This window comes from Aedes aegypti, chromosome 3 (assembly GCF_002204515.2).
Source record: "Aedes aegypti strain LVP_AGWG chromosome 3, AaegL5.0 Primary Assembly, whole genome shotgun sequence".
Lineage (NCBI taxonomy): Eukaryota > Metazoa > Arthropoda > Insecta > Diptera > Culicidae > Aedes > Aedes aegypti.
In genome coordinates, this window is record NC_035109.1 from 6252186 (window position 1) to 6273526 (window position 21341).

The 21341-nt window shown below is 38.2% G+C and overlaps 1 protein-coding gene across 1 annotated transcript in view; it reads right to left on the reverse strand.

Moving 5' to 3' along the window:
• LOC5570311 (girdin) overlaps window positions 1-19958 on the reverse strand; it is a 34394-nt gene extending 14436 nt beyond the window's left edge. Inside the window, exons 1-3 of the mRNA XM_001653084.2 lie at window positions 19549-19958; window positions 659-1656; window positions 31-322 (exon numbers count right to left, since the gene is read on the reverse strand). Coding sequence (XP_001653134.2) covers window positions 31-322; window positions 659-1656; window positions 19549-19599 — 1341 coding nt within the window. The 5' untranslated portion in view covers window positions 19600-19958. The remainder of the gene's footprint in view (window positions 1-30; window positions 323-658; window positions 1657-19548) is intronic.
• Window positions 19959-21341: the final 1383 nt, after the last annotated feature.

Genomic DNA, 21341 nt, shown 5'->3' on the forward strand with positions numbered 1-21341 from the left:
TCAGAAAATACGACAAACTCAAATCATTACCTGAGCATTGGTGGTCAACTGTTCCGATAGGCTGTTGTCATTCGACGGAGCGTCCTCTTCCGTATCCGATTGGGTCAGGTTCATGGCAGTGTCCGGTCCGGCCATCAGGTTTTTGGTGGCCAACTGAAGCTGAACATTCTCCTCTATCAGCTCTTGCAGTTTGCTTTTATCCACATCGCGCTCGAGCGACATGTCGTTTAGCATTTGCTTGAACTTCAAGATTTCTGCCTCGAGAATCATCACCTGATCGCTGCGCTTCCGCGATCGTAGAAGTTGCTCCTCCAGCATTTCCCTGTAATTTCAATCAGTGTTGATTAATATTTAGCCCTTGAAATAATTTCGGAGAAATCAAGAGATGAATTGAGAATTTTTCGGTAGATTTGCAGTATGAATTTTAAATTTTATCAAGGTCCTGAGTTGTATCTCAAAAATATTCAAGGAATTCCAAATAAAATTGTTCTGTGTTCTGTCTGTAATTCTTCCAACAACTTCTTTATGCAATAATTTACGCAGTTGTTAAAGCTTCAACTAGGTATTATCCGATTCTTTATGTACTCTGTTAGAAAATTCGATAAACACTAATAAGCTGTGTTAATAAGCGAATGAAGAATCATTAACTTATACGTACTTCGTTTCCTGCAGCGTTCGGTTATCCTCCCGCAGCTCCTCGACCCGCGTCCGGTAGAACTCGGCATCGGACAGTTTTTCCCGTAGTTTTTGAACTTCAACCTCGAGGCGGTCTGCCCGTTCGCCTCGTTCCCTCAGCACATCCACCTCGTCCCGATATGCGGCGGCTCTCCTCGCTTCCGAGTACCAGTCCTGACTTTCGGAGCGTAGTTTCTCATACTGACTGCACTTGTGATCCAACTCCTCTTTCACTTCCATCAACAGCTCGGACTTCTCCTCCAGTTCTTGGCGCAGCTTTCGCAGTTTGGATTTGTAATCCGCCAGCTCAACGGCCAAATGGTTGTTCTCGGAAGATGTCGACGGAGTGTTGGCCGAACTGGTCGCCGACGAGGATGAGTTGTGTAAGCTGGATTTGGACGTTGAGCTGTTCATGGTCTCGTTCTCCAGTATTACCGACGACATCCATTTACTATAATATTGATCTCGCTCTTTGGCGAGCCGAACAATGTGTTTGCACATCATATCCGAAGGTAATTGATCTACTGCTTCTTGCGTTAGCACCAGAGTTTGGCTGTCCGTGACTTGCTTGATCACTTCGACAATTGCATGCTGAGTATTGACGTCCAGCTCCTTTATCCGGGCGATGAATATCTCCTTGTTGGGACACTGCACCGCTGCTCCCAGGAGTAAGGTGATTAGTAGTTTCATCTGCTCAAGTCCCCCGCGAGATTCCGGCGCGTGGCCTAAAATTGTGCAGTCTGGTAGAGCCAGTATGGTCTGCCCCAGCTCTTCATCGTAGAGGTTTCGCAGGTTTCTCACGATGGCGTCAAAGTTGCGCGAACGTGCAGACGAAAGCGATAAGTTTTCGGCGTTCTTCAACTTGACCGGGTGGTGCTGTGGTTCCGGATCGATCTGCAGATACACGCTATGAAGGATTGTTCCGTCCAGAAGTGATACATAGCCGGCAATGATCTCGTCTCGAGGCAAGCAGGATTCAATCTAAAATCGAAAGAAAAATATTTTTATGTGGATTAGTATCAGTTGAAGTATCGCCCTCCCCTTGGTTATGCGACCTTGCCGCGATGGGAGGGCATAATCCATTAGCCCATATGATGGAAACCAAAGGCGTAACCTGTAGTGGTGGTATCACATTTTGGCATTTTTTGCTTAAAGCCGCGTCATAATTCATATGGCATAGACGCAATAATATCTCGGATGTGATCCAACGGACATTCTGCGTCATTGATAGAATTGATGCCCATTTCAAATAATTAATCTATTCGAAGTGGACATTAATACTATTGGTGACGTTCAGTTTGCCTTTTGCTAACCAGAATGATCCGTAGCCACTCTTACTATTAGCTAGCTAGATACATCGTTATCATATACGACGTAGGGAATACTTAGGAACTCTTAGGAAAATGACTAGTAGATTCACTGAGTAGAAATAAGTGGCGACAATCTTATTTTAACATGGTTTTTACATTGCCATAATAAGAAATACCTCTTTTGTAACAGCGGTATAAATAATCTAATTCCAGCTTCATTTTCGCAAAATTTACAAGTAGAAAGTAGGCGTTGTGAAGCATTGCATTTGCCACCGAAAAGTGAATCATGTAGGAGACTGTAATAGAAGCCTAAGGTAACTTTACTCTTCAATATTCACTATAAAAATTACTATGGAAAGTAAGACGCTGAGATCGATCATTAGGGTACACTTGCTAGTTTCGAAAAATTGTTGAACAGACAAGGAAAGCGACTTTTTTCTTTAAGGATATATGAACGTAATGACCAATAAATACTTTTAACAACAAAAAATGAAATTAACTAGAACTACTACTAAACAGCCTAATTTTGTTAAGACTTGACGACACTTGACATTTAAGACTCTAATCTTACTTAAAAGACAATAGTAATCAGAATAGCACTTGAATGATAAATTATTCAAAACCATTTCGACTAGACAGTATTAGTAATGCACTACTATTTCAAACAAATTCTACACTACTATTTCAAACAAATTCTAATGGAGTTGCTGATTTTCATAATGCTTCCTTTTCTCAGAAGCAAGGGAATATGGGTACTTTTCAAAAACTACCACGTCACAATACTAATAAAAAACAGTGTTCATGTGGGCGCCATTGCCTAGTCTGTCTGAGTATTGGTCCTGGTAGAGGGGAAACTTGGCAAAAGCCAGACCGAGGGTTCAGCCTTGACAAGTTAAGCTGTCAGGCAGCTCCAACTGAATACCATACAAAAAAAAAAAAAAAAAAAAAAAAAAAAAAAAAAAAAAAAAAAATTAGTATCAGTTGAAGTATCTAGAGAACCAATGAATCGTAAATCGAATTTAATGCTAACGAGCCGCTAAATAGCTTTATATCAGCTAAATATGGATGGTGTGGATCGATATACGACTTTGCTTTGCATCTTCATATCGCGTTATAGAACCCAGGCATGGTATTTTGATGAGCATTTGATCTTCTGAACAAGATACGGATCAAATATAAGATAAGTAAATGAAAATCGAAATTAGTACTAGGGATAGGCGGGGCATAGTGAGCATATCAAGCATTTGGTCACGAATTTTAACCCGTATAGGCCTGAGTGAAAGCAAAAATACTGAAATCCTCACCATTCAGCGAATGCCTCACGGATTCAAATGATTTTTTGTCAGTTCATTGGCCCACATATCTAGTTTCTAGAAGTGGCAAGAGGAACTTGGAAATGTTCCTGTGGCCGGAGTGATTCTGGTGGGTCAGTGGGTCAAGTCGGGTAAAAAAGGGCTATTTTTTGAGACATGCCAAGTTACCTTTATTGATTTGCAATGACAATCATTTTAATTTGCACAAATCATTAAGATCTGATATTCAACGTTATAAATGAAGAGTTGTGCACCCTTTAAAATCATTCGGACGTAATGCCCGGAAGAACCGACTGTAAATTTGTTGGATACTAAATTCTCGAAAAGTAGAAATCAAACATAATTGTGCAGTAAAATACGTTTCCATAAGCTTGGCACAGATGTGTAGGTACAAATTGGCCACTTTATCGTAAGTTGGAGGCATCCCGGGACCCGAAAATGGTCATTTTTAGTATTAATCAAATGCAAAACTCATAGTTATCCAAATCAATCGTTTCGCAAAAGGTTTACACTGATGCAATTTTCTTAAAATTCCGCCATGGTGTGGCCACATTATAGCCGATTCCGGAAATTATCTATGACTTGAAATTTGCCTACCTTCAGGGGCACAAACGCACAGTACCCTTCTCACCCGACCTGACCCAGTGATCCACCGGAATAACTCTGGCCACAGAAATATTTCCGCGTTTCTCTGTCCACTTCTAGAAACAAGATATGTGTGCCGGTATACTGACAAAAAATCATTTCAATTCATAGAGAATTCGCTGAGCGGTGAGGGTTTAGAATTTTTGGTTCCACTCAGGCCTATACGGGTTAAGTAAATGCAAAACCGAATTTAGTACTAGGGGAATGCGGGGCAGTATGGTCATACGGGGTGAAATGGGCCACCTTCCATTTGAGCTTAAAAACAGTTTTTGACCTCGATAACCTTAGGACCTCATAAAGTATGCTTCAATTAGCCACCACCGTGAAAACCACGCGAAAATATGATTTTGTACTTCATATATCGATAGAAATCTGAAACGTTGATGCTACTACGAAAATCTTATAAGATTTTGGATGTGAAAATAAGCTTTGCATAAAGTTTTGTTTATTGTTTTCACAGCAGTTCGTTTTTCCATTATTTAATGTCATTATGCGCACGAAATTGTATTGATTCTAAAATAAATTTTCAATAAAACATAATTTATATGAAACATCTAGGAACGGGGCAATATGGTCATAGCCGGTCAAAGCTATCTTATTACAAAAATAGATAATCAAAAATGGCATGTCATTTTTGCAGTTTCATTGCAATATTGTCGTTGCACGTGATTTCAATTAAAACTAGAATTTTTAACTGGTTCAACTTATTTGAACGATAATGTTTGAAAACTGAAGCTCTTAGAACCATGATTTTTTGAACGGTCAGCGAAACATACCTTTTCATGATTCAAAACAGACTGCAACCCAGTTTTTGTACTTAACTCTATCATATATACTGCCTTTCTTCTAAAGTAAGCCTTACGAACGGTTTTCCATTTAAAATAGTAGGACTTAGTATGATGGCTCATATTGCCCCGTAGGGGGAACCATTTCGCCCCGTATAGTGTAGAGTCACACACAAAACAGTGTTTTTCAAAAATGTTCCCAACAAAATTCTAAGTAATTTTTTTTACCAAAATACAATTGTGGTATGAAAGGAAATACTTCAAACTACAAATTAAGCTTATGAATCGATTAAATTGTTTTTGTTTCTATGCTTTTCAAGAACTTTTGCTTAGGTGGACCATACTGCCCCTATTGACCCTATACCATTTAATTCCACTTTGTATCATTTGACAGATACGCGTATTTCGACCTCACTTGTCGAGTCTATTACACGACACTGGAAACGGCCTTACAATTGAGGTCGAAATACGAGTATCTGTCAAAGGATACAAACTCTAGTGGAATTAGTATAGTACTAAATTCGGTTTTGCATTTACTTATAGGTATTCCACTAAACAGTTCGATGTTTTATGATCACAAATTATAGTTAAGTAAGCAATATTAATGTAGTTTTTCATCATCCATTTCTTGTATGAAATTCAACCAACAAACGAAGTCAAGTCTTTGTTGGACAGTCCACGAAAAGTTGAGGAGATAACGGGGTTGAAAACATAGGGTATTGTGGAGTAGTATAAGTTTTCCGGCCATGTATTTTTTATAGATCCTGAACAACTAACTTTCCAAAAATTAATTAACTCATTACGCGTGGTAAAGATGGACAAATTATGGGTGAAATTATGAAAAAAATCCACGTGCTCGGCTGGGATTTGAACCCAGGACTCTTGTATGCTAGACGAGCGCTTTACCAACTAAGCTACCGAGCCACTTGGTGACCCAACAACTGAGTTGGTTACAAGTTTAGAATTCAAATCCCTACAGACCACGCGGACCCCTTTCATAACCAATATCCATCCATCTCATGTTACTACACACGCGGAGCGAGCGAGTGCGATTTGTTTAGTGTTGAAACTGTTTGCCTATCGTACCTACATCGCTTCCACAACAACTGTATTGTGGAAGAGTAAAGATGTGGGAAGGCTATCAACGTGTCGTTCTCACTCAAGTGACGACATGACTACTACAGAGAGGCAGTACACTCTAATATAAACTGACACTTATATTGAGCTATTCGGTAATCCAATCCGCATGGTTATTAAATTAATTAACTCATTACGCGTGGTAAAGATGGACAAATTATGGGTGAAATTATGAAAAAAATCCACGTGCTCGGCTGGGATTTGAACCCAGGACTCTTGTATGCTAGACGAGCGCTTTACCAACTAAGCTACCGAGCCACTTGGTGACCCAACAACTGAGTTGGTTACAAGTTTAGAATTCAAATCCCTACAGACCACGCGGACCCCTTTCATAACCAATATCCATCCATCTCATGTTACTACACACGCGGAGCGAGCGAGTGCGATTTGTTTAGTGTTGAAACTGTTTGCCTATCGTACCTACATCGCTTCCACAACAACTGTATTGTGGAAGAGTAAAGATGTGGGAAGGCTATCAACGTGTCGTTCTCACTCAAGTGACGACATGACTACTACAGAGAGGCAGTACACTCTAATATAAACTGACACTTATATTGAGCTATTCGGTAATCCAATCCGCATGGTTATTAAATTAATTAACTCATTACGCGTGGTAAAGATGGACAAATTATGGGTGAAATTATGAAAAAAATTCACGTGCTCGGCTGGGATTTGAACCCAGGACTCTTGTATGCTAGACGAGCGCTTTACCAACTAAGCTACCGAGCCACTTGGTGACCCAACAACTGAGTTGGTTACAAGTTTAGAATTCAAATCCCTACAGACCACGCGGACCCCTTTCATAACCAATATCCATCCATCTCATGTTACTACACACGCGGAGCGAGCGAGTGCGATTTGTTTAGTGTTGAAACTGTTTGCCTATCGTACCTACATCGCTTCCACAACAACTGTATTGTGGAAGAGTAAAGATGTGGGAAGGCTATCAACGTGTCGTTCTCACTCAAGTGACGACATGACTACTACAGAGAGGCAGTACACTCTAATATAAACTGACACTTATATTGAGCTATTCGGTAATCCAATCCGCATGGTTATTAAATTAATTAACTCATTACGCGTGGTAAAGATGGACAAATTATGGGTGAAATTATGAAAAAAATCCACGTGCTCGGCTGGGATTTGAACCCAGGACTCTTGTATGCTAGACGAGCGCTTTACCAACTAAGCTACCGAGCCACTTGGTGACCCAACAACTGAGTTGGTTACAAGTTTAGAATTCAAATCCCTACAGACCACGCGGACCCCTTTCATAACCAATATCCATCCATCTCATGTTACTACACACGCGGAGCGAGCGAGTGCGATTTGTTTAGTGTTGAAACTGTTTGCCTATCGTACCTACATCGCTTCCACAACAACTGTATTGTGGAAGAGTAAAGATGTGGGAAGGCTATCAACGTGTCGTTCTCACTCAAGTGACGACATGACTACTACAGAGAGGCAGTACACTCTAATATAAACTGACACTTATATTGAGCTATTCGGTAATCCAATCCGCATGGTTATTAAATTAATTAACTCATTACGCGTGGTAAAGATGGACAAATTATGGGTGAAATTATGAAAAAAATCCACGTGCTCGGCTGGGATTTGAACCCAGGACTCTTGTATGCTAGACGAGCGCTTTACCAACTAAGCTACCGAGCCACTTGGTGACCCAACAACTGAGTTGGTTACAAGTTTAGAATTCAAATCCCTACAGACCACGCGGACCCCTTTCATAACCAATATCCATCCATCTCATGTTACTACACACGCGGAGCGAGCGAGTGCGATTTGTTTAGTGTTGAAACTGTTTGCCTATCGTACCTACATCGCTTCCACAACAACTGTATTGTGGAAGAGTAAAGATGTGGGAAGGCTATCAACGTGTCGTTCTCACTCAAGTGACGACATGACTACTACAGAGAGGCAGTACACTCTAATATAAACTGACACTTATATTGAGCTATTCGGTAATCCAATCCGCATGGTTATTAAATTAATTAACTCATTACGCGTGGTAAAGATGGACAAATTATGGGTGAAATTATGAAAAAAATCCACGTGCTCGGCTGGGATTTGAACCTAGGACTCTTGTATGCTAGACGAGCGCTTTACCAACTAAGCTACCGAGCCACTTGGTGACCCAACAACTGAGTTGGTTACAAGTTTAGAATTCAAATCCCTACAGACCACGCGGACCCCTTTCATAACCAATATCCATCCATCTCATGTTACTACACACGCGGAGCGAGCGAGTGCGATTTGTTTAGTGTTGAAACTGTTTGCCTATCGTACCTACATCGCTTCCACAACAACTGTATTGTGGAAGAGTAAAGATGTGGGAAGGCTATCAACGTGTCGTTCTCACTCAAGTGACGACATGACTACTACAGAGAGGCAGTACACTCTAATATAAACTGACACTTATATTGAGCTATTAGAGTATATTAGAGTGTACTGCCTCTCTGTAGTAGTCATGTCGTCACTTGAGTGAGAACGACACGTTGATAGCCTTCCCACATCTTTACTCTTCCACAATACAGTTGTTGTGGAAGCGATGTAGGTACGATAGGCAAACAGTTTCAACACTAAACAAATCGCACTCGCTCGCTCCGCGTGTGTAGTAACATGAGATGGATGGATATTGGTTATGAAAGGGGTCCGCGTGGTCTGTAGGGATTTGAATTCTAAACTTGTAACCAACTCAGTTGTTGGGTCACCAAGTGGCTCGGTAGCTTAGTTGGTAAAGCGCTCGTCTAGCATACAAGAGTCCTGGGTTCAAATCCCAGCCGAGCACGTGGATTTTTTTCATAATTTCACCCATAATTTGTCCATCTTTACCACGCGTAATGAGTTAATTAATTTAATAACCATGCGGATTGGATTACCGAATAGCTCAATATAAGTGTCAGTTTATATTAGAGTGTACTGCCTCTCTGTAGTAGTCATGTCGTCACTTGAGTGAGAACGACACGTTGATAGCCTTCCCACATCTTTACTCTTCCACAATACAGTTGTTGTGGAAGCGATGTAGGTACGATAGGCAAACAGTTTCAACACTAAACAAATCGCACTCGCTCGCTCCGCGTGTGTAGTAACATGAGATGGATGGATATTGGTTATGAAAGGGGTCCGCGTGGTCTGTAGGGATTTGAATTCTAAACTTGTAACCAACTCAGTTGTTGGGTCACCAAGTGGCTCGGTAGCTTAGTTGGTAAAGCGCTCGTCTAGCATACAAGAGTCCTGGGTTCAAATCCCAGCCGAGCACGTGGATTTTTTTCATAATTTCACCCATAATTTGTCCATCTTTACCACGCGTAATGAGTTAATTAATTTAATAACCATGCGGATTGGATTACCGAATAGCTCAATATAAGTGTCAGTTTATATTAGAGTGTACTGCCTCTCTGTAGTAGTCATGTCGTCACTTGAGTGAGAACGACACGTTGATAGCCTTCCCACATCTTTACTCTTCCACAATACAGTTGTTGTGGAAGCGATGTAGGTACGATAGGCAAACAGTTTCAACACTAAACAAATCGCACTCGCTCGCTCCGCGTGTGTAGTAACATGAGATGGATGGATATTGGTTATGAAAGGGGTCCGCGTGGTCTGTAGGGATTTGAATTCTAAACTTGTAACCAACTCAGTTGTTGGGTCACCAAGTGGCTCGGTAGCTTAGTTGGTAAAGCGCTCGTCTAGCATACAAGAGTCCTGGGTTCAAATCCCAGCCGAGCACGTGGATTTTTTTCATAATTTCACCCATAATTTGTCCATCTTTACCACGCGTAATGAGTTAATTAATTTAATAACCATGCGGATTGGATTACCGAATAGCTCAATATAAGTGTCAGTTTATATTAGAGTGTACTGCCTCTCTGTAGTAGTCATGTCGTCACTTGAGTGAGAACGACACGTTGATAGCCTTCCCACATCTTTACTCTTCCACAATACAGTTGTTGTGGAAGCGATGTAGGTACGATAGGCAAACAGTTTCAACACTAAACAAATCGCACTCGCTCGCTCCGCGTGTGTAGTAACATGAGATGGATGGATATTGGTTATGAAAGGGGTCCGCGTGGTCTGTAGGGATTTGAATTCTAAACTTGTAACCAACTCAGTTGTTGGGTCACCAAGTGGCTCGGTAGCTTAGTTGGTAAAGCGCTCGTCTAGCATACAAGAGTCCTGGGTTCAAATCCCAGCCGAGCACGTGGATTTTTTTCATAATTTCACCCATAATTTGTCCATCTTTACCACGCGTAATGAGTTAATTAATTTAATAACCATGCGGATTGGATTACCGAATAGCTCAATATAAGTGTCAGTTTATATTAGAGTGTACTGCCTCTCTGTAGTAGTCATGTCGTCACTTGAGTGAGAACGACACGTTGATAGCCTTCCCACATCTTTACTCTTCCACAATACAGTTGTTGTGGAAGCGATGTAGGTACGATAGGCAAACAGTTTCAACACTAAACAAATCGCACTCGCTCGCTCCGCGTGTGTAGTAACATGAGATGGATGGATATTGGTTATGAAAGGGGTCCGCGTGGTCTGTAGGGATTTGAATTCTAAACTTGTAACCAACTCAGTTGTTGGGTCACCAAGTGGCTCGGTAGCTTAGTTGGTAAAGCGCTCGTCTAGCATACAAGAGTCCTGGGTTCAAATCCCAGCCGAGCACGTGGATTTTTTTCATAATTTCACCCATAATTTGTCCATCTTTACCACGCGTAATGAGTTAATTAATTTAATAACCATGCGGATTGGATTACCGAATAGCTCAATATAAGTGTCAGTTTATATTAGAGTGTACTGCCTCTCTGTAGTAGTCATGTCGTCACTTGAGTGAGAACGACACGTTGATAGCCTTCCCACATCTTTACTCTTCCACAATACAGTTGTTGTGGAAGCGATGTAGGTACGATAGGCAAACAGTTTCAACACTAAACAAATCGCACTCGCTCGCTCCGCGTGTGTAGTAACATGAGATGGATGGATATTGGTTATGAAAGGGGTCCGCGTGGTCTGTAGGGATTTGAATTCTAAACTTGTAACCAACTCAGTTGTTGGGTCACCAAGTGGCTCGGTAGCTTAGTTGGTAAAGCGCTCGTCTAGCATACAAGAGTCCTGGGTTCAAATCCCAGCCGAGCACGTGGATTTTTTTCATAATTTCACCCATAATTTGTCCATCTTTACCACGCGTAATGAGTTAATTAATTTAATAACCATGCGGATTGGATTACCGAATAGCTCAATATAAGTGTCAGTTTAACTTTCCAATTTTTATATTGATAAATCATCGAAATTTGAAATACCTACTTTTCAAGGAGGTAGTTTTTATTTCCCGAACAAAATTTGATAATCAAATATTATTGTTCATAATATATTCACAGACACAGATGTCTCTGATATATTTATGACAGTTTTTGATAACCATATTCTAGGTTCGATTCCAACTTCAATATTTGATATCATTTAGGAATCCTTAAAAATCTAATCCATAAAGGTTCTTCTTCTTCTACTTTTTGGTATTACGTCCTCACTGGGACAGAACCTGCTTCTCAACTTAGTGTTCAATGAGCACTTCCACAGTAACAATTATTAACTGAGAGCTTTCTTTGCCAAACTTGACATTTTCGCATTCGTAGCTAGGATTTTTTTCTGGAGGGGGCGCGGGGGACCCGGGTTTTTTTTTGTTTTTCAGAAGTTATGTCGATCGCAATATTCACAATCGTCCAAGTTCCGTAGACCATAGACTTGTATTGATTTTTTTTTATATCGCTGCACTTTAGTGATATTTGTAAATTTTAATATTTACTACGGAAAATCATTCCCGGGATTAGTAGTAATTATTCAACCATTTTTTCCTGCCGTTTTTGATCTCAACAGATTTTTTTTTTTTTCGTAGAATCTCTATCAAATTGCTTAAAAAACCTCTTGAAAAATACCACCAGAGATTTTAGAAATTAGTAACATTTCTCCAGAAAGGCCCTCTAGTACACAGAACATATAAAATTCAATTGTTAGTTTGATATATCATCCAATTGTTCCTCAATTTTTTTTTATTTTCTGGAGTTACTGAAGATTTCTCCAAGGAATAGTACAAAAAATCTAGGAGGTCTCCCAAATCACCGAGCAAGGATTTTTTTCCAAAAATTCTTCAAAAAGTTCACCAACAGTTTTTCCAACTTTTGGCGTTGGTGTTTTTCCTAAGATTCTCTTCAGATTCTACATATATCTACAAATCTTTCAGAAAAGAAAGTTAATAATAATAATAATTCTTCCAAATGTTACTCTAAGGATGTCTCCTAATATTCCACATGTCCTCCTTATATTTTACAAATTCCATCAAGTGTTCTTTCAGGTTCTACTTTTTTATTTTCAGGGATATCCCAATATTTTTTAAGGGATTTCTTTACCAATTACTCTAAAACCACTCCATATCCAAATTCAATTTATATCAGAATTCAAGGGTAAAACATACAAAAAAGTATTGGTAAAAATCCTAAAAAAACGATGAATAATTTCAGCTTAAATTGAATTTGAAAAAAAAATACTAAATTCATGTTGGAAAGTTCAAGAATTCAGCATAGCATTTCAGAAAGTTTTTGACAATATTCTCTACGATATACCTGACCTCTGTGTTCTTAGTCTTTTATAATGAATAATCATTGGCGTTCAAAGTCAAGTCGTCGTTAAAAATCAAGTCGAGCACTCGACACTGAAGAAGTCTGTAAGTCGCAGACGAAATAGGCCTATCTGTTAAGATAAGCATCATATTAGAGTTTGAAGGTATTTGCTCGCCTTATAAGTGATTTTAGTATTTTATTTTATTGCAAAAGTGAAGTGTTAAAGTGCGCTTAGTAGTTTTTAATCTGTTAAAAGTGAATTTTCACTGAAGGTATTTATATCTATTATATTAAAAAACGTTTCCGAATTTTCATGATACTATGGAGAGCAGATTAAAGTAGATACTATTTTTTTCTAGTTGCAGAAACTCCAAGCAAACTTTTTTTGAGGGACAATTTTTTTTATTGTGGTAGGAACTGTAGAAAATTAACGCGGAAATATTGTCAGTATTTTTTAAAAGCATTGCTAAGGATGTCTTATGGTAAAATCGTAATGCAAAAATTTACTGAATCTTAGAGGACATTTTTGCATTATTTTGAAAACTTTCTGAATTTAAAAAATAAGAAATTACACGTAAAAATTCTGCAATTTTTCAACAATTTCTAGAATTTCTCTTTTTTATATTTTTCAATGTGTTTCTTTTTGGAGTATGAAAAGATTTTTGTATGAAGTTCCTCAATAAAGTGTTGAATCAACGAACTATAAGTGATTATTTATAAGTGAATGAAATCCCGAATTTAGTATTATACCATTAAATTCCACTATAGTTTGTATATTTTGACAGATACCCGTATTTCGACCTCAACTGTCGAATCTAGTACACGACACTGAAGACGGCCTTACAGTTAAGGTCGAAATATGCGTATCTGTCAAAGAATATATACTTTAGTCGAATTAAATGGTATAGTACTAAATTCGATTTTTAATTTACTGATAGGTATTCCACTTAACAGCTCGAAGTTTTATTATGATTATTTATATATTTTCTCTTGTGAATGATTTGGCGCCGTCCACAAATTAGCTCTACAAGAGGAAGAATAGGGTCAAGCGTTACGGCTCATACAAAAATGTTAAATTTTTCATACAAAAAGCGTAACGGAGACGTGGTCGAAAATTGACAGTTTTAGCGTTACGTATTAATAGGCCGCTTCCTTTTAGCATAAAAAAAACACTGTAATACAAAGCTTTCCGAACTTTGGGTCGCGACCTTTTGTTAAAAACGAATTTTCTTACTCGTATCATAAAAGTCTTGCGTGATAAACTTTTTCACGTCAATGCTACTGTACATGGGTGTATATATGTAATAGTAATAGGACATAGGAGATGTCAAGACATGCATACTAAATTTATGTGGCAAACTTCAGACACATATACTCAATTTATCCAAGAATCGAAATTTAAATTTTTGACCAAATAAATTTATTATAAATTTATTAAGTTACTAGTGGTCCCGGCAAACTTTGTCTTGCCAGCAAGTAGGCTGTTGAAAATGCCCACAAACAGTGAGAATATGAGAATATGGATTCCGTCGATGGGTCTAGGGGGTGAGATTGGGTCAAAACGGAAAAATATGTTTTGTGAAATATTTCAGCTAATAACGCTGATATTACTAAAATTAATAATTCATATGTTAGGGAACATATTATTACACATAATTCATAACAATATGCATTTTTAGAAATAGTTGTTTTTGTTTACTACATCAATAAACTTGCATGTTGAAACTAGATAAAATTTACAACATTAAATTTCTCCTGTACAAAGTATCACGCATGTACTCTAGTCTCTATCGTTGTATTAGTAGAATGTTGAAAGTCTTTTCATTACACATCACAGGTATTTTCCGGAATCTGTTTGATTTTCCCACAAAAAAATCGTTTTTTTTTTGGTACAATGTCTAAAACATTGAAAATGGGGGTGAGATTGGGTCAAGCACGAACGATAGTAAATGAAATTCCAAGTCCACTTTTTTTACATTTTACGGTGCCGGGTGTTCTCTTTTTTCATTAAGATGTGTTTATTCTTTCTAAATACAGCATCTCTGAAACATCAAACAAGTATACTTGAGTATTCCGTGCATTGAATAACAATACAACGCATTTTGACAACTTCTCAAACCAGCAACTGTGTATCGTGCGCAGCAACATCGTAAATTTTTATCAAAAGGGTGTTTTTTTTCTAAATTTGATTTCTTATCAGTGTTTTTATATTATAGAAACAACTCACGGAAGTACAAATGAGTTGGATCGCTGAAATACTGGGATTATGACGTCAACTTCTGCCTGAAATTTATTGATCGTGGAATGTCGTACCGAAATTTAACGATTTGCGAAGGTTTAAAATAATCACTGAATCAGTGCACCTTTGGGGAAACTGAATGGGCTTTATAGCAATGGGGATGAGACTTTGAAGACAATTTGAGAGAAACACCAAGAAAATTTATGTAAATTTGACGATATATGTTGGGTTTTCATATTTTTTCTCATAGCTCTTCAATTTTCAGTATAATCTTTCTTTTAAGTGGGTCTATCATACTTGTGAAACATCTTAGATATCTTTTTGTCTTGTTTGCATCGTTTTTTACCAATATTTTTCAGTTGTGAATGATTTTGAAATCATATTCTCAAAAACAAGTTATTTCAATTACAGTGACCCAATGTCACCCACTCTATGGGGTGAGATTGGGTCATTTTTCATTCACTTGTGGTGCCGCTGTGAATAAATATTTGTCTTTAATTTTTTTTAACAGTTGTTAATGTACCACCAAAGTACATACACACCAAATTTGAAGTTTATTGGAGTTAAATTGCGATAGTTATTCAAAAAATAAATCGCACGTATCCCTTTTTGACCCATTCTCACCCCCAACGACGGTTCTGCAATAATTGATGAAACTATTTCTCAAGAGAAGTTTTAAGGAAGATCCTTATAAAACTCTTTATGAACATCATAACACATCCCTTCCCCTTCCTAGTTATTTTGCTAAATGTTTCTTCGCAGTTCTTTTTACCGCTATGCGAATTTCAAAAGCAAAATTTATTCCTGGGGATTTTCAACAAATTTACTCTGACGTTTCCTGAAAAAAAAAGAAGAATTTCTGACGCAATATTTTGGAAATATTTCAGAAAGACTTTGAATGAACTTCGCGGAAGAATTTGAAATAAAGTTTTTGGGAAAACTTTTCGAAGGAATTTATAGAGGAAGTTATAGTAGAACTTTCAGCAAAATATTTCGGAATAAGATTTGACAGAATCAATGATTAACTGGATGCACGGGAAAATTTTGAACTTTTGGAAGGTTAGGTATTCTTTTTTTTAGTTGAGTCCGGGAAAATATTCCGGAATCTTTTTGTGGATAAAAATATGGAAAGATTGTTTGCCCTCTAGAAGAAATTCACGTTGAAAGTATGAAGAAATCTCACAATACCATTTGACTAATTTCGAAGAGATTCATAGCAAAAGTTCTAAAGCCACCCTTCGAAATTCCTTGATCAATCAAGTTTCATTATACTAAAATAATTTATGAAATATCGAAAGTGGCTTCAAAAATGTTGCTACAAATCTTTTGGAAATCAGGCAAATAATTTTTGGAATATTTAAAACAAAAGTTTTCATGGAAAAATGTAGTTCAGGGTTTAAGTAATAAGTTTATTCATTCGAAATTACTTTATGTTGGAATAGAGGTAGTGTCGCACCTCAGGTTGAGAAGCATGCGTCGTCGTAGGTAAAAGTGTGGAAGATTTGTCGAGAGGTAGGTATGTTATTTGTGTAGGATGTTGAATTGTAAAGGTATACCTATGGTTTGAATAAAGAGAGTTGCAGCTGCTGATTTAGGTATCAGTTGCAGGAAACATCTGATTCGGTGATCTTATAAAATACAGATGTTTCGGTAAACAACAGCCTGTTTACCGAAGGCTGTGAATAAAATTGCCGTCTGTCGGTGATTCTATTTAGATTTGACGAATACGGTAAAATTTTTTACAGACAAATCGGTAAATGAGTCAAAGAACGGAAGTCGGTGAAATATAAAGCTGACTTTTCGGTAAACAAAGCGCTGATTACCGAATTCGGTAACGTAGCAGCACGAACTGTCAAATCCGCCATAATCATTTTTTCAACTGACTGCAAATCCTGTAGTGAAGAAGTCATTTCCAAAAATTTAAAGTGAGGAAAGTGTAATTTCAAATGGAGCAAGAGCTGAAATATGTACGAGAGGAGGATGATCGCATTCGTAAGGAGCCCCCGTCGCTAGTAGTGCGAGGAAATTTACCGGATCTGTTTGTTGGATGTGCGGTCTGCTGAGGTCCGATAGATATTCCCGTTGAAGATGGCTTGAAAACTGAGTTTGGCTAGGCATTTGGCATATTTGTACAATGTTTCAATGTCTTCAATGTGCCGTCAAACCCTTCCGACAAAGATTTCTTTCTGTTCATCGCAGGGGTACAAGTACCAGCAGATTGAGAATTTATTGAACCGTATCTTTAAGTGAAAAATAAAAATTTTGCCGTCTCAACAGAATATCATGTCTTTTTTATATCGACTACATATTTAAAAATATCACAAAAAAAAATGGGGCTTGAAAAATTACAGTTTTTCGGTAATTCCAGGGATCAGTATTGATTTCAAAATACAGATTTTCGGTAAATTGAATTACATTCCAAGCTCAATTGATTCGGTAAAATTTATCGATCAATCAGCAATTTTGACAGTTGGTCCTGCTGATCCAAATTACTGATCGATCGGTAATTTTGTTGATTACCGAACTCATTACCGACCGTTCAGCTGTTGAGATTTCGGTAAATGAATTACCGAAGTCGGTAGTTTTTTCCAAGTGTGTATAGTCGTTACACCACCAAGTTAAATGTTCTGTCCCCCTGTCGTCGCTAAAGGATATTTGCCAACATTGAATAAATTTGATCAAGCACTAGAATAATAATCGACTTGAGTCTTACTCATATTGAACAGAAGAACTTGAAGAACTTTATTTATGAAACATATCGTCGAATGGATGTGCATTTTATTAATTACAATTGCATCAATAACTATTACACCATCCGAAGATGGTCAAAATAATCCGATGAGATTGTAATGCCTGTATGGGATTTTAACTTCCATCTCATTTGTCAGAATTGATCCACTTCCATAAGAAATCAATGTGATTGGCCTATCCAGGCACCCATGTTAAGAATGTTGCTGAAACAGGTTCTGGTAGCCTATATTAGGTAACAATCGCGATTTTCAATGCCAAAACAAGTTTAATGCTCAGTTCTAATATTCTTCACATATAATATTTCAATCCAGCTTCCAAATAACCAAAACGGCCGCTATGGAAAGCATAGATAGCGCCACCGTACACACTTAAATTATTTTACCGACCTCAGTAAAACTTTTCGCCGAGAACCCAACAGCTGAGAGTTCGGTAATTTTCAATGCTGAATCTCGGTACTTATTTTACCGAGATTTCGGCAATCCAAATATTTTGCCGAGATCTCGGCGAACGTTACCGAGATTCGGTAAAAGTTTACCGAGATCTCGGTAAAAGTTTTACCGAAAATCGTCAAACCATTACCGAGATATCAGCTGTTGGGTTCTCGGCGAATTCGTTTAAGTGTGTAGTCTTGTGTGTTTGACAGAACAGCAATGCTGTCACAATGTTAAATCCCATATACAGTGGCGCCTTTGTTTTGATGCGATGAGCACTGACAAATTTGCGTATTTGCAGTACATGCAGGGGTTTCCACATATTTTTAAAAATATTTTCTCTCAGGCTGGCAAAAATCGGGGCTTTTACCCTAGAACAATAGCAAAAGTAGATTTTCATAGCTACCTCAATGGCCCTTAAAACCGCCGATGTACTGAATGTGTGATCTATGTATGAACCGATGGTCCATTCAATGTCGAATTATAGAGACTTCTTCTTCTTTCTTCTTTCCACAGTTATTAACTGAGAGCTTTCTTTGCCGATTGACCATTTTTGCATGTGTATATCGTGTGGCAGGTACGAAGATACTCTATGCCCTGGGAAGTCGAGAAAATTTCCTTTACGAAAAGACCCTCGACCAGCGGGATTCGAACCCACGACCCTCAACATGGTCATGCTGAATAGCTGCGCGTTTACCGCTACGGCTATCTGGGCTCCTAACACCTAAGATACTCTTTTGTTTTTTTTACAAGGGGGGAATCTGCAAACAAACCCTCTGAGAAGGTAACTCAAGGAGTGTGGGGATGCCGCACCAACGACGACCCACTACAACCAGCCCATGACCTAAGAGACTCTAAAGACAATCCACTGTAGTAACTTGGTACATTGGGTTTATTTTCATTCTTGTAAATATACTTAGGGTTCATGCACAAATTATGTCACGCTCCAAGGGGGGTGAGGGGGTTAAGCCAAGCGTGACAAGCTTAACCGAATGTTTAGAGGTCTCATACAAAAAGCGTGACAAGGGGAGGAAAGGGGTCAAAACAGTTAAAATTTAGCGTGACATAATTTGTGTACCATCCCTTAGAACCGAAATATCGAAATACACTGAGTCAAAAATGATTTATTAAGATTAGGCTGGGAAACAAACATCTAGGTACCTAACAACGATAGTCAATCAGACAATGATAGATTTCGTTCGTTGTCAAACGATTGCATGGCTTTACGGTAAAATTTGATTTATTCTGACTCTACTTATCAATTAGGGCTATGATCCAATCCAATCTCTTTATTTATGCTCGATGTTAGACAAATCAACTTCACTATTATCAATGGTTTTCAAGTCAACTTCATCTGTGCTTGCATGTAGTTTATTAACAATTCCTGATTAAATGTTCCAATCACCACAAACAGACTTTGATTGCAAAAACTGCAAATTAATTCACTAAACGTTGTTTCGCGTCAAGGCTCTCAATGGCCTTGGAAAATATTGATGAATTAGCAAGAGCTTAGCCTACGTTTGACCTAAAGTCCATAATCCAATTGTAGGAATCCGTTCGTCGTTTTTCAACCCGAAGTTCAATCACCGCATCAATCTTCTTGGGGCAAATAATAGGCACTTACCCACGATATAAGTGCCCCGTTCACGAATTCCTCAATTTCGTTGGTCGACATTTTTCTTTTCGTCTCTTGATTTTCCTCGCACCACTGAATGGAACAAACTCCAGCCGCCTCTTCTATGTCATATGGTGTGTATGCTTCGTTTTATTTCAGTACACAAAGAGCGACAGGATTACCGTGACTATTGTGGAACAACACACATCTATTACTAAAGCAAGACAGACATCTCTTCGACGGAAAACTAACTTCACTTGATTGGGGACATTTTAACAACTAAAATTCACGGAAAACACCAATAAAAGCACAACACAAATCACTGATGTCCACTTCACCTTACTCCAACGCAATAATTTATCTATGTGCCTTTACCTTACGGGCTTTCTTCTCTTTATGAGTGCAGGCTTGAATGACACGGCTTCAGAAACGTTTCCAATATATTTATATCGCAGTTCGTTAGGTGCGAATGCTTCGAGCGCATACCTGTAGTCGTACTATACGCTGTATACTGTAGGTATTCACAGTCTATCGCACATCTATTAGAACCTATACCTAAAGTTTGGAAAACAAATATTCCAATAGGATTCACATGATGCTCCTCCTTGATGTTAATAGAAAAACTTTTATTACGTGAGTAAATTAACAGAAAAAAAAATCATGCTTATAGAAAATCCTTTGTAACACTGAGAGAATCAAAGTTTTGCTCTGAACTTACGTGCAGTACATTTGCAACTCTTTCGATTTCCCATACAAAATGATCAACTTCGGTAGCCTAGATCTCAGCTGTTTGTGGACCGAATTGAATTAAACGTTTAAAAGAAGATTTAGAAGAAGGAATTAGTATTAACTACTGTTATTTCGAATACAACTGTATTTCAGTATAAATCAACAAATTCTGGAATGTTCCTGGAAAACGACTGGAAGGTCAGGGAATATCATTCTCAAACTTGAGTCGACACCCTGATTACATGAATCATTTAATAAATTGCAAAAAATGTGAATGCATCCTAATATGATTTGTGGTACCCTCAAGTAGTCTCCTACAAAAAAAATGTTGTACTCGTTGCAGAAAGATACCCAGGGTGTCGACTACCTGTAAAAACCTGGAAAGTCAGGGAATGTCAGGAAATTTATTTTTGACCTGGAAAGTCAGGGAAAATCAGGGAATTTCACTTGAGGTAATTGATCATGCTAAATCAATACACCTTCAGCATGGCTTTGCTTTGCAGCCGTGAACTCTATCCACTCGACTAAGGAACCAGGACCCAGAAAATTCACCAGAAATTCCGAGGATGATTCTCAAAGTTCCTAGATTATTTTTAGTAATCCAGATAATGATTGAAAAGCAGAAATTTCAGGAATATCATTTGAAATAATCTTGATAATCTATAGACCAGTGCTGGGAATGGTAATAGTAGTAGGCTTGAATTTCGCTAAAATCACGTGGCTCTTCCCAGTACACTGTCGTGTATCGCAAGTCAGTCCCATCTGCGTTTCTTCTTCTCAGCCAGTCCCATCTGCATTTTCGTCAAAATTGAGTTGAGTTAAGTTTTCAACACATCTTCATATGCTCTTTCAGCTGCCCTAATGACATAATAAGATTTGTTCGGAAAAAGTAGAAAAAAACAGCAAGTCAAATTGTCCCATAATGAAAAATAACCGCAAATCAGTCCCACTACAGATTTCTGCACCGTGTAACACAAAAATTAACCGTGTTTTGATCATCTTTATATTTTTCTCAGAAAGAGTAAAAAGTAAAAATCAAATTGTGAAAGTTTCATGAAGATTTGGATATGTTC